At 34.7% G+C, this 12,390-nt stretch overlaps 1 protein-coding gene across 4 annotated transcripts in view; it reads right to left on the bottom strand.

The window, feature by feature from the left end:
* MARCHF1 (membrane associated ring-CH-type finger 1) overlaps positions 1–12,086 on the bottom strand; it is a 254,995-nt gene extending 242,909 nt beyond the window's left edge. Inside the window, exons 1-2 of one of the 4 annotated variants that reach the window (XM_017525974.2) lie at positions 11,966–12,086; positions 8,624–8,714 (exon numbers count right to left, since the gene is read on the bottom strand). In XM_017525974.2, coding sequence (XP_017381463.1) covers positions 8,624–8,626 — 3 coding nt within the window. In that variant the 5' untranslated portion in view covers positions 8,627–8,714; positions 11,966–12,086. The remainder of the gene's footprint in view (positions 1–8,623; positions 8,715–11,965) is intronic. The other 3 variants (XM_017525976.2, XM_037737581.1, XM_037737583.1) reach the window with 3 other exon arrangements.
* Between the last annotated feature and the right edge of the window lie 304 nt (positions 12,087–12,390).

Raw genomic sequence — 12,390 nt, 5'->3', positions numbered from 1 at the left:
AAAAAAAAAAAAAAAAAACAACAGAGAGAAAACTATTGACCCAGATTCTCTCAGGCTTGGAGATAGATACGGCCCTTTTCTGTACCTGAGGTCATTTGGCAGTGGAGGGGAGCCTCTAGCTTATCAAGGGAATCACTCTTGATAAGTGATTTGGAATTATTTGGTATCATTCATTGGAAATAATTCACTTGGAATTATTTAGATGTCCTAACTAATAAAGTGAGGAAGGAGGTGGGATAAAAACTAATGGCCAAGAAGTTAAGCTGCAAAGTAGGATTCAAAGTTAGCAAGTGACCTGTGTTTGCTAAAACAATAGGGAAAGTTAATATTAAGCAGAATTTTGTAAAGGTTCAGCATTTCTGCAGCAGGCTTAAGGAGAAAACACAGAAAAGAGAAGGAATAATTTAAAAAGGAAAACATTTCCTGTAAGAGGGCCACAGGCACAATGAGTCCAAGTTTGGAAAAATCTTATGTGAGTTTTGCCTACTTAGGTTGAACCTAAGTCAGAGATTGCCTTTACAAAGGTAACATATTACTGTTATCATTAATCTAAGAAAACTGCCTGAAGCATTTTTGCAAAAAGCTCTTACATAGGTGAAGTCAGATAAGGTCAGTGCTTTGTTCAGACTTACATCTGATACATCTTTCCCTGTGAGCTATGTGTATAATATTCACCTTAAGATCAAACCACTATCAGTAACAAGTTCCCTCATATAAAACTACAGTTTCTTGAGGCATATGTTTAACTGCTCTGAAAAAAAAATATTAAATGGCTTTTTCCCCCAAATCAGGACAGAATAGCTTTAGTATTATACTCATCCTTGAGGAGAGGGGAACTGGATAGGAAGAAGCACAAGCATTCTAACTCAGAGATATAATAAACTCTCTGGGAGGAGACAGATGTTCAGGGCATATCTACCTTTTCCAAACAATGGAAAAAGTCATGAGGCAGGTTGACATTATCCAGCAATATGCGAATGGGCAACATATGTAATCACATCAGAGTCCTTATTGAAAGGTCCAGCCGTCTGAGCGTGATGCCTCATGCCTGTAATCCCAGCAGTTTGGGAGGCCGAGGTGGATAGATCATTTGAGGTCAGGAGTTTGAGATCAACCTGGACAACATGGTGAAATCCTGTCTCTACTAAAGATAGAAAAATTAGCCAGGCATGGTGGTGCACACCTGTAGTCCCGCTAGTTGGGAGGCTAGGGCGGGAGAATCACTGGAACCAGGAGTGGGAGGTTGCAGTGAGCCAAGATCATGCCACTGCACTCCAGACTGGGCAATAGAGTGAGACTCAACCTCCAAAAAAAAAAAAAAAAAAGAAAGAGAAAAGGAAGGTCAAGCAGTCATGGGCAAATAGGCACATATGCATCGGGTTGGAGAGTATGAAGGCGAGGGTAAGCTGCAAACACAGACAAGTGTAGTGGTATCAGGAAGAGAGAATATGAAATACTAGAAATACTAGAACTAGGATTTAGAATTTTGGTCTCCATTGGGCTTGCAAAGGAAGTTCAGAATTGAGGTCTTACTAGAAATGAGGTGCAGAGTAGATTATCAATGTGAAAAAACTTGGACTAGAAGAAATATGATGGAATAGAGAACTAGATTATTAAGACAATTGTACAAGGCAAAACAAGGACAAAGAAAGAAAATTACATTAGTCACTTCAGTGTAGAGATAAACAAAGATCAGAAACATAAATGATTTAAATTCTTAAATTGATAAACAACATTAACAAAATGTAGCTAATATCTATCAGTTATGTGATATATGCCTTGGACCATGTTGATATATATAATGTTTAATTTTCAAAGTAGTCCCATGAGATACAAATTATTATTCCCCTTTCACAGATGGTAAAATTGAAGCTCAGAGTAAAGTAACTTCAAATTTCACAAAGCCTAGGAAAAGACAGAGGCACAATTTCTAACCATCAGAGATTTAAATTTTAGACAGCAATCTATTCTACCTAACTTAAACAGGAACATATTTAACATAATTCATTACATAGCTCATAGGATCCTTGAAAGGGAAAGCTCCTTGTATGTAGGCCAAGTTCAGATAGCTTCCAAAACCACACCACAGAACTGGACTCACAAGTTAAATGGAGACTCCCTTAAAGCTTGTTAAATTTGTACCTTTGGTGCCTTGCTGTCCTTATCCTAGCCTGGGACCTGAGTCATCTGTCTTCAACCTAGCTGCAAGAGAGGCTGGGGAATGCTGATTTTTTGTTTTCTTTGTCTTGAAAAGTTAAGAATATTATTGCAGAAAATGCCAAATTATGAAGGAGGCATTTAACAGTTTTCTGTGATAGTTTCTTCTGTTAGTACAAGAGTGATTGGCTTTTCCGAAACCTCTCAGCTCTGTATTTATGAACCCTCTCTAACCTTTTTTAACTTGCCTGCAATGCTGGTCTCTATCTCATAATATCTTTCTAAAAGTAGGTAGTAGCAGCCAAAACACACTAATGTTGTGACTCTTTCCAACTACTTATCCTAGAACTATAGGCTTGTTTCCAGCTTGATGTGCCTTTTAAGACACCACAGATCATAGTTTCATCAAATATTTTAACCTGGAAAAATACAGGCTTACAGCTTTCCAGTTTGCAGTTGTCTGCTTGCTGCCTGCAGCATGCTGCAAGAACAGTAAACCAAGGTTAAATATTTAAAGTTGGTGTTAAAACAGCGTCCAATTCAGGTTACTAATTTCTGTGCTATGATTGAAGAAAATATGGTTCTAACCAGCAGAAGTTCATTTTTTTTACTCTCTAGGGTAGACAGTTTCAACTGACAGCATGTACTTCTTCTAGAGTCTTGGGAACTCAGGCAAAGAGAAGCGATTTTGTTTTCAACATGTAGCTTCAAAACTGGCTCTGTTATTATACCAGTCTAGAAGAAGTCAAAAAAGACATAGAGTCAGTTTCATGGGGGATTCCATGGGCCAGGGCTTTATGTAGTCAACAGACTTTTTACTGAGTCTACAGAGGAATTCTCTAAATGGATTGATCCTTTCATCTGGGTATCATTTGGTGTTCTTATAAGCAGAAGAAATGATTTGACTGATAAGTAGATGAATATTTTTATGCCATTAGGAATCCTATGTTGATTGAATGTTTTGGGAGCTCTGGGACAAGTTTGTTATGAAGCACCAGGACAATTTATCCAAGTCAGAGACTAAAAATTCAGCAGTAGATCTGTTTCTACCTATGCCATTAACATATATAATATGATAGTTCACTTACTGTTTGGCTTGATATTTCTGGAAAATAAGAACAAGAAGACAGTGACATTTCATAGGAACTGCTGAAAACAGTAATCATTAAATGCTTGTAAATGCCTAGCAAACAAAATATATAACAAGCAAGCAATCTACATGCTCTCCTAGTAATTTTTAAATGAAGGATTTTTCTATGCAGCTTTCCACAGAAAAAATCTCTGATTCCCACAAAAATATATTCTGTTTCACATGTTCTTGACTTACATGTCTCCCAAACACTCTCTGGGAAATTCAAATCCCACATGCAAAGATTTCTATCTGATTTGTAGGCCTCTCAACCTCTTTCTTGTAAAACGCTGCCTGTTCTCAATCAATATTCTTTTGTACCAGCAAATGTATTGACTGCAGAATGAAGAAATGTGTTTATAGCCATGATGTCAAGAGAAATGACAGAGAGTTAAATAATGTACACTAAAATAGTTACCTTTAATTTCGTTGAGTATATAGGTCTAGTGCTGCTAGAAATCAGAATCACAGATTTTAGAACTTAACATGATTAAAATTTAAGTACTCCAATTTGAAGTTCTCCATAGTCACAAAGAAAAAAATGACACAAATTGCATTAGTCTCCCAATTATATTAATTTAGCAATATGATATTTTTCCATTGTTTTTTATGCCAACGTCCACAGTTTACTCATCCGTTTGTATAGCTTGCTCGATTGAAAAGTATGTCACAACCTAAAGAAGCTGGTAGTTTACACCCTGACACATTTAGCCTTTCCTAATATAGGGGTTGTTGAATATTAATTTCAAATTATGACTCTACTGTTCCCATTTAGCCAGAATCAAAACAAAATCAAGACAAGGATCTTTTTCGTCTTCACTCTCAAGAAAAATTTACTAATGAAACACAGTGTGAGACTATGTAATAGAACAATATCCAATGGCTGTTAATGGCTATTAATTGAGGAATAAAAGATTCTACCTTTTTACACATTGTTAGAATAATAAATAATAGCCAATATATTTCCATAGTATCTATCAAATGATTAAAAGTAATGGACTTACCCCAAATTTGATGAATGACACAGAAAAAAAGTCACTGTGATATAATAATGGCCACTGAAAAAATGTTCACATCCAAATTCTTAACACGTGTGAGTATGTTACCGTAATTGGTAAAAGGTCTTTGCACATGTGATTAAATTAAGGATTTGAGGATGATGAAAATATTCTGAATTATTTTGGTGGACCTAAATATATACTCATAAAGAGGAAGGTAGGAGGGTCAGGGAAGATATTATGAGAAAGAAGAGGTCAGAAAGAGAGGTTTGCACCTGCTATGATACTGACTCTGGGGATGAAGGAAGAAATCTGGAGGCAGGAAACGTGAGTAGCCTCAAAAGATGAAAAAGGCCGGGAAATGAGCTCTCCCTTAGAATCACCAAAAGGAATTCAGTCCTCTGATGCCTTGATATTAGGACTCCTGATCTCCAGAAATGTAAGATAATAAACTTGTGTTGTTTTAACCCACTAAGTTGTGCTAACTTGTTACAGCATCAAGAGAAAATTAATGCATTCACTCTATGACTCTATTACTTTTTCAATTTTGACATTTTGCAACATATGAATTGAAATTAAATTGTGTAATCAGGTTAACACTTCATTTGGATTTGGCAAAAACAGATTTGAGGTGTATAGGCACTGAAGCTTATTTCTGAAAAAGTATCTCAAACTGGTAAGAGAAAACAAGTACACATCTTGTTTCTCTCTCTTTCTCCCTCTAAGCAATGTAGAATAATGAATAATGAAGAATAAGAAAATAATATGGAAATTATTAAATTGGCTTGTGAAAAACTGGCAGTAATAAGACATTCGAGTAAATATATCAAGTGAAAGTAGCAAATAAATATTTGGTGTTCATAAAATCATGAGCTGTACCAATAATCCTGGAAAACTAAACATTAAACTTATATATCAAAACAAGTTTAGTTGGATGTCATACTATCCCTAGCAATCCACAGATTCAATGCAATTCCTATCAAGATCCCAATAATTTTTCTTTCAGAAATAGAAAAATCATCCTAAAATTTAGATGGAATCTCAAAGGACACTAAATAGCTAAAACAATCTTGAAAAGAAAGAACAACATTGGTTCCCTCACACCTCCTGATTTCAAAATATACTCCAAAGCACCAGGAATCCTTACGATGCGGTACTGGCATAAACACAGATATATAGACCACTGGAATAGAATAGAAAGTTTGTAAGTAAACCCTTGGGAATATGGCGGAATGATTTTTCACAAGGATGCCAATACTACATACAGGAAAGTCTCTAGAGCAAATGGTGATGGGAAATTTGGATACCCATTTACAAAAGAATTAAGTTGGACACTTACCCTATACTACATACAAAAATTAACACACTGGTTAATTAACAGATATAAACCAAATATCTAAAACTATAAAACTAGAATTTTTTTTAAAAAGAGAAAATCTTTAGACACTGTTTTTGGCAACGATTTCTTGAATGTAACATTGAAGCAAAGACAACGAACGCAAAAATAGACAAATGAGACCATCAAATTTAATCTTTCTCAGCATCAAAATAGGCAATCAACAACATGAAAAGGCAGTATAAAAAAGGGAATAAATATTTGGAAAACACATGACATATAAGGGATTACTATCCAAAATATATAAAGAACTTCTAAACTCCACAATAAAAAATAAACAACCTGATCAAAAAATTGGCAGAGGACCTGACTAGACATCTCTTCAAGGAAGACATTCCAATAGCCAACAAGCACTTGAAATGATGCTTGACACCACTAATCCTTAGGAAAATGCAAATTAAAACCATGGTGCTGCCAGGCATCATGGCTCATGCCTGTAATCCCAGCAATTTGAGAGGCCAAGGCTGGAAGATCGTGAGGTCAAGAGATTGAGACCATCCGGGCCAACATGGTGAAATCCCATCTCTACTAAAATACAAAAATTAGCCAGGTGTGGTGGGGTGTGCCCGTACTCCCTGCTACTCAGGGGGCTGAGGCAAGAAAATCACTTGAACCCGAGAGGCAAAGGCTGCAGTGAGCCAAGATCGAGCCACTGCACTCCAGCCTGGTGACAGGGTGAGACTCCATCAAAAACAACAAAACAAAACAAAACAAAACAAAACAAAACAACACAACACAACACAGTGACATATTATCTCATACCCATTAGCATCGCTACTATTTTAACAAAGAAAAGAAAATAACAAGTCTTAGAATGTGGAGAAACTGAAACCCTTGTATACTTTTATTAGGAACGTAAAATGGTGCAGTCACTATGGAAAATAGTATGAGAGTTCCCTAAAAATATTAAAACAGACAATTACCATATGAACCAGCAATCCCACTTGCAGTTATACATCCAAAATCATTCAAAGCATGATCTTAAAGAAATATCTGCACACCTTGTTCACTGAAAAATTATTCACACTGCCAAGATGTATAAGGAACCCAAATGTCTACTGACAGATGAATGGATAAAGAAAACGTGGCATATACATGCAATGGGATATTATATAGCCTTCAAAAAGAGAAACCTGTCACATGCGACAACATGGATGATCCTCAAGGACAATTATGTTGAAAAAATAAGCCAATCACAAAAGGATAAATATTCTATACTTTGAAGTATCTAAAGTAGTGAAAATTATAACAAACTGAAAAGTAGAAAGTGATTGTCAATGATGGGGGGGGAAATTAGAATTTAATAGGGATAGATTTTCAGATTCGCATGATGACAAATTTAGAGATCTGCTGCACAACAGAGTAGATATACTTATATAACTGAACTGTACATTCAAAACGATTAGGTGACAAATTTAATGTTACATATTTTGTGCCACAATGAAAATAACAACTCCGTTTCAGTTTGAATTAATTTGAGGTTTATAGAAGTTACAAAGATAATACAGAGAATTCTCACACTAATGGTAGCATTTCACCCACAAATAATAAAAATGAATAAATTAACATTGGTATTATATGAATTAAACTACAGGCTTTATTCAGATTTCAGTAGTTTTTCCACTAATGTCTTTTTCTGTTCAGGGTCCAGTCAGGAAGACAACATTGTATTTCTTCATCAAGTTTCCTTCGTCTCCTCTGATCTAGACAATTTTTAGTATTTCCCTGGTTTTCATAACCTGGAAACTTTTAAAGAGTTCTAGCCAGGTATTTTATAGACTATCAATTTGAGTTTGTCTTATTTTGTTCTTGTGATTAGATTGGCGTTATGAATTTTGTAAAGAACCCCACAGAGGTGAAGGGCCTTTCTCACTGCATCACATCAAGGGGTACATGCTGTCAATAAGCTTATTACTATTGCTGTTAACCTTGGTCACTTGGTAAGGTGGCATCTGTCAGCTTTTTGCTTAGAGTAATTTTCCTTTTCCATACTCTGTTAGAAATGAGCCATTAAATCCAAACTATAATCCAGGTGTAGGGATGTAAGCGTCACCTATAGTAGACAGCAGTCTCAAAGAATTTGTAAAAATATGCTAGAAGCATCACATGATTAATAAATATTTTAGAGAAAATGCTTTAAGGCAATGTAAATATTTTGTTTCTCCTTAAAGTTTTTTACACTAATTTTAGTATTCATCGCAAATCTTGCCTGCCACAATTATTACTGGGATGTTCTAATGGTGATTTTTAAAAAAATTTCTCCCATTCTTCTACATTTTTTGTTTGAAAATTTTCTGCAAGAAAGATTTTGTCTTTTTAATTTACATATTTATTTAAATATTTATTAGTCTATGGATTTGTGGATATTTATTTATTTGTGTTATAAACCAAAATGATCATTTATTTTATTGCTCATTAACCTCATATTTTAAAACATGCAAACACTGTAGGACAGAAACACAAGTGACTTAAAAATCATTTTTATAAAATATTTAAAATAATTGAAAATTTTACAAACACATGGACATGCAGAAGGGAACAACACACACTGAGGTCTTTAGGAGTGTGGAAGGTGGAGGAAGGAGAGCATCAGGAAAAAGAACTAATGCGTACTATGCTTAATACCTTGTGATGAAATAATCTGTATAACAAACACCAATGTTACACATTTACCTACGTTACCAGCCTGCACTTGTACCCCTGAACTTAAAAGTTTTTTAGGAAAAGAAAATAAAAACTTTAATAAAGACTTTTCACATTTAATTATATTCAAGTCATCTGAGGAGCTGGCAAAAAGCTGATTCTTGGCTCTCTCTATTATGATTTAGAAAATCTGTGGTGGGGCATAAATTTGGCATTTTAACAAATATATCATATGATTTTGACAATGCACATGAAAAAGTTTGAGATATATTGCTTGAAGTAAACATCAATATCACTCACCATTGTTTAGTATGTGGGAAAATATAGTATTTGGACTTCTTTTTTTTGTTATTTGTGAATAAATTGATTTGTAGAAACCTGATTGGAGAACCTTAAGAAAAAAGTTGGAAAATGCTCATGTATTAAGTAGAAGTTTCAGAATGCCATAGTTCAATATTATATACAATATTTATCATGAATGATGCAAGTAAAAGTATACATATTGTCTATCAAATTTGAAAACGACATAACATTGAAGTGTTCTAACAGCATCAGTTCAGTAAGTATAACTAAACAAAAAAGAAGGTTCACAATAAGTAGCTGAGATGAGGATAATTTTTATCTTTTCAAATATTTCACTGATTATCATCCATTCTATAGATTTCCTTATAGCACTTGGTAGATATAATAACTAAGGTATGGTTGCAAGGGGCAGTCATATGAGAAAGAAATGTATACTAATTATTTGTTCACTGTGTTTAATGAGAACATATTAAAAGAAGCATGTAGCTTAATAGTGCTTTATTTTCCTACTGCTATAATCTTTCCAAAAAAGTCACATGAGCCTTTTTTGTTCTTATATATGAAATCAAATGTCCTTAGCCCAGAAAAGACCAATGGTAGTGGCTCTTCTACACTACTCAGTTATGTGGGCAGAAGCTAACTACTTGATAGAAGAAAAATGCTGAAATGACAAAAATCTATAACTCCTATCTGATGTAGTCATTAATAGGGCAGATTTCCATAAGGTCTCAGAAGGCAGAATATTTCATGTGTCTATGCAAATTCCAATTAGGTGCTAATAATGTCTCTTAAGCGATGCAAAGGCCTGAAATAAAAGCTACCTGCATTTCACAGTAAAATCAGATTCATCCTATCCTGGAAACTAACAGTTGAAAGAAGAGTTTTTAGAAAATAGGTCCAGAAAAATAATGCATCTTGATCTTGTATCTGCAGTATGAGCATAGATCTTTCACACTTTAATAGCCCAGATGAACTTAAAATAAACCAAGAATGCTGGGGTCTGGGGGTGAAGGTGGAGTAGTGTCTTCTTAGTCATAAGTGCATTGAGAAGTACAGGAATAAAAACATGGAGCTACATTCTCAGCAGTGGCATGAGGGATAAAAACAGAATTCCTGTAGCTTCAAGGTGACCTGGTTGAAGGTGTTGTTAGCATGCAAAAAATGTAATTAAGGGTCAAGTATTTATGTCAGAAAGAACTTCTCATTAAATGCCTCCCAGCAATAAATGCACTTACCATGTTTTCAGTTGTCTTTGACATATTTTTGAAGAAAAGAGTGATAAAATTACTTATTGACTCCACTTTGGTTTAGCATGGCAGGCAATTCCAACAATGGGTTTGGAATAGCCTCCCATAGCACCTTAAGAGCTCCAAGGGCATAGTAAAGAAAATTATATGGTAAGAGCACATTTACTCATTACCAGAACTAAGGTATATAAGAATGTGTTTTCTTCTAGCTGAAAGTGTGCTGCAACTGATTTGAAATATATAATATGTATTTGAATATATAGCCATCCTTGGAGTTTTACAATCTGTTACATTTATTCTATTACATAGGAGTTTTCATCACAACATGACCATATAAAAGCTACACACATATAGTATTACTAAAATCTAAAAGAATGTGACTGTGAAATTTCTTTCAGGGCTACAGTTTCATTTAAAGGTAATTATGTAAGAGACTCATAACATTTTAGTAGTTTTGTGCTCTGGATATTATACATATTCATATCAACTTTTCAAAATAATTTACTAATCAAAAATGAAATGTTTTTATGCAAGAATAGGGCATCATATCAATTCAAAATCAAGGGTGGATACTATGGGACTGCAGAATGAGAGTTGAGGCGCTGGCTTTTGAAGAAACTACCCGCCCTTTGTTTTTTGCATTTTTCTTTTTTTTTGAGACAAATTTTTACTCTTGTAGCTCAGGCTGGAGTGTAATGGTGTGACCTTAGCCACTACAACCTCTGCCTCCTGGGTTCAAGTGATTCTCCTGCCTCAGCCTCCCTAGTAGCTGGGACTACAGGTGCCCATCACCCTGCCCAGCGAATATTTGTATTTTTAGTAGAGACAGGGTTTCGTTGTGAAGACCAGGCTGGTCTTGAACTCTGGACGTCAAGTGATCCACCCACCTTGGCCTCCCAAAGTGCTGGAATTACTGTCATGAGCCACTCCGACCGGTTCACCCTTTGTTTACAAAATCAAACATATTCACCCAGGCATTTCTCCCTTCCTCCCTTGAGCTTACATAACTTTTCCAACTTAACATTACACCTTCAATTTATTTCCTTCCCCTGATTTCTTCTAATTACTTATGAACAAACTATGTTTCATGTCCATCAAAGACTCTTCATTGTATCCTGCTTACTTCTCTCTCTCATCATTTCTAAACTTTGGGCAAGTATTCCATGTATTTTGCTCACATAGTCCACTAGTCCGTAATAGCTTCCTAGCCACCTTTTGCCCTTATTACATTATTAGAATTGTCTTTCCTTCAAGTGCCAAGATCCTTCAAACTGCTCAAACAATAACTGTTTCTGGGACCTTTTCTTGCTGGACTCAAGAGGGAAAAAGAAATAGATCTGGTGCTTAAGCCATAATGCCACCATTAAATAATATAAAAATACTTCCTTTCACTTGATGGTTCATAAATGTATCAATGAACATAATTTTTACTTTTTAATTCCTGCAATTGCCACCAAGGCCTTTAGATTAACAACGTATCGTTATGACATAACAATTTAAGTGTCTCATAAAGTCTATCACAAAGGAAATTTCTCTTTACATTTGTTTCAGAGTCTTTTGAGAGAAAATCACAATAGCAAAATATAAAGGAAATAAGAGCTACTTTTTAAAAAACAGAATATTTAAGATTGAAGAATTGGTCATCTTAATTTTGTTTCAATGGATTATAAATATAATTCATGTTTGTTCTGTTGCTTTTTCTGAGTAACATATCCCACATAGAATCTATGCAGATATCTCCTTATGTTCAACAAATACTTGCTTATCTTCATAATCCAATATTTGCAATTCATATTTAATATTCTATATCTGTAAATTTGAATTATATATATATATATATATATATATATATAATTCTTTTATAGTGCCATAACTAAATCTCCATCATATGTACAGCTAAATCCTAACTACTTAATTGGTATCATCTTCTGAAGCACATGGTATGCAATTAAAACATTTGAATAACTATTTTAACTGAAGAGTAAAACGTAATCAGTCAATCCTGATTTAGATGTAATTTTCTATATATGGAAATTAGAATTAAACATTAAGAACCACAGCACTTAAAAACTACATATTGCAATGTACTTACTGGTATCGCACAAGCTGGTTGTCAGTTTTAAGGGAAAGTTAGACTAGGAACCCAGAGAGGAAATAAAACCTGTTGGAGGAAGTGTGAAGCAGTGAAAAAGCACCGGCCTGGGAACCAGGGGCACCAAGCTCTGAACAGACCCTGGCTCTATTGCTTTGTAACCTGTTGACCATAAGCACAGAAAAGTACTGAAATTTCTCTGTCTCCTCTCTAAAGTGAATCCTCCTTTCCAGAGTCCTTGGAGGACTGAATGCAGTGGTGGATATAAAGAACTTAACTCAGTGTCTGACATATAGCAGATGTTAAATAACTTTCAGTTTCTCTCTTTATATATACCCAACCAATTATTTTTCAAGTTAAAATGGAATAAAAAAATGTTATTCCTAAATGAAAAGTAGAAATAAACAGGCAAAAATGTCATCTCA

Source organism: Cebus imitator, unplaced genomic scaffold (genome assembly GCF_001604975.1).
Source record: "Cebus imitator isolate Cc_AM_T3 unplaced genomic scaffold, Cebus_imitator-1.0 Scaffold40, whole genome shotgun sequence".
In the NCBI taxonomy this organism is placed as follows: domain Eukaryota; kingdom Metazoa; phylum Chordata; class Mammalia; order Primates; family Cebidae; genus Cebus; species Cebus imitator.
This window is presented reverse-complemented; position numbering and strand designations above follow the sequence as displayed.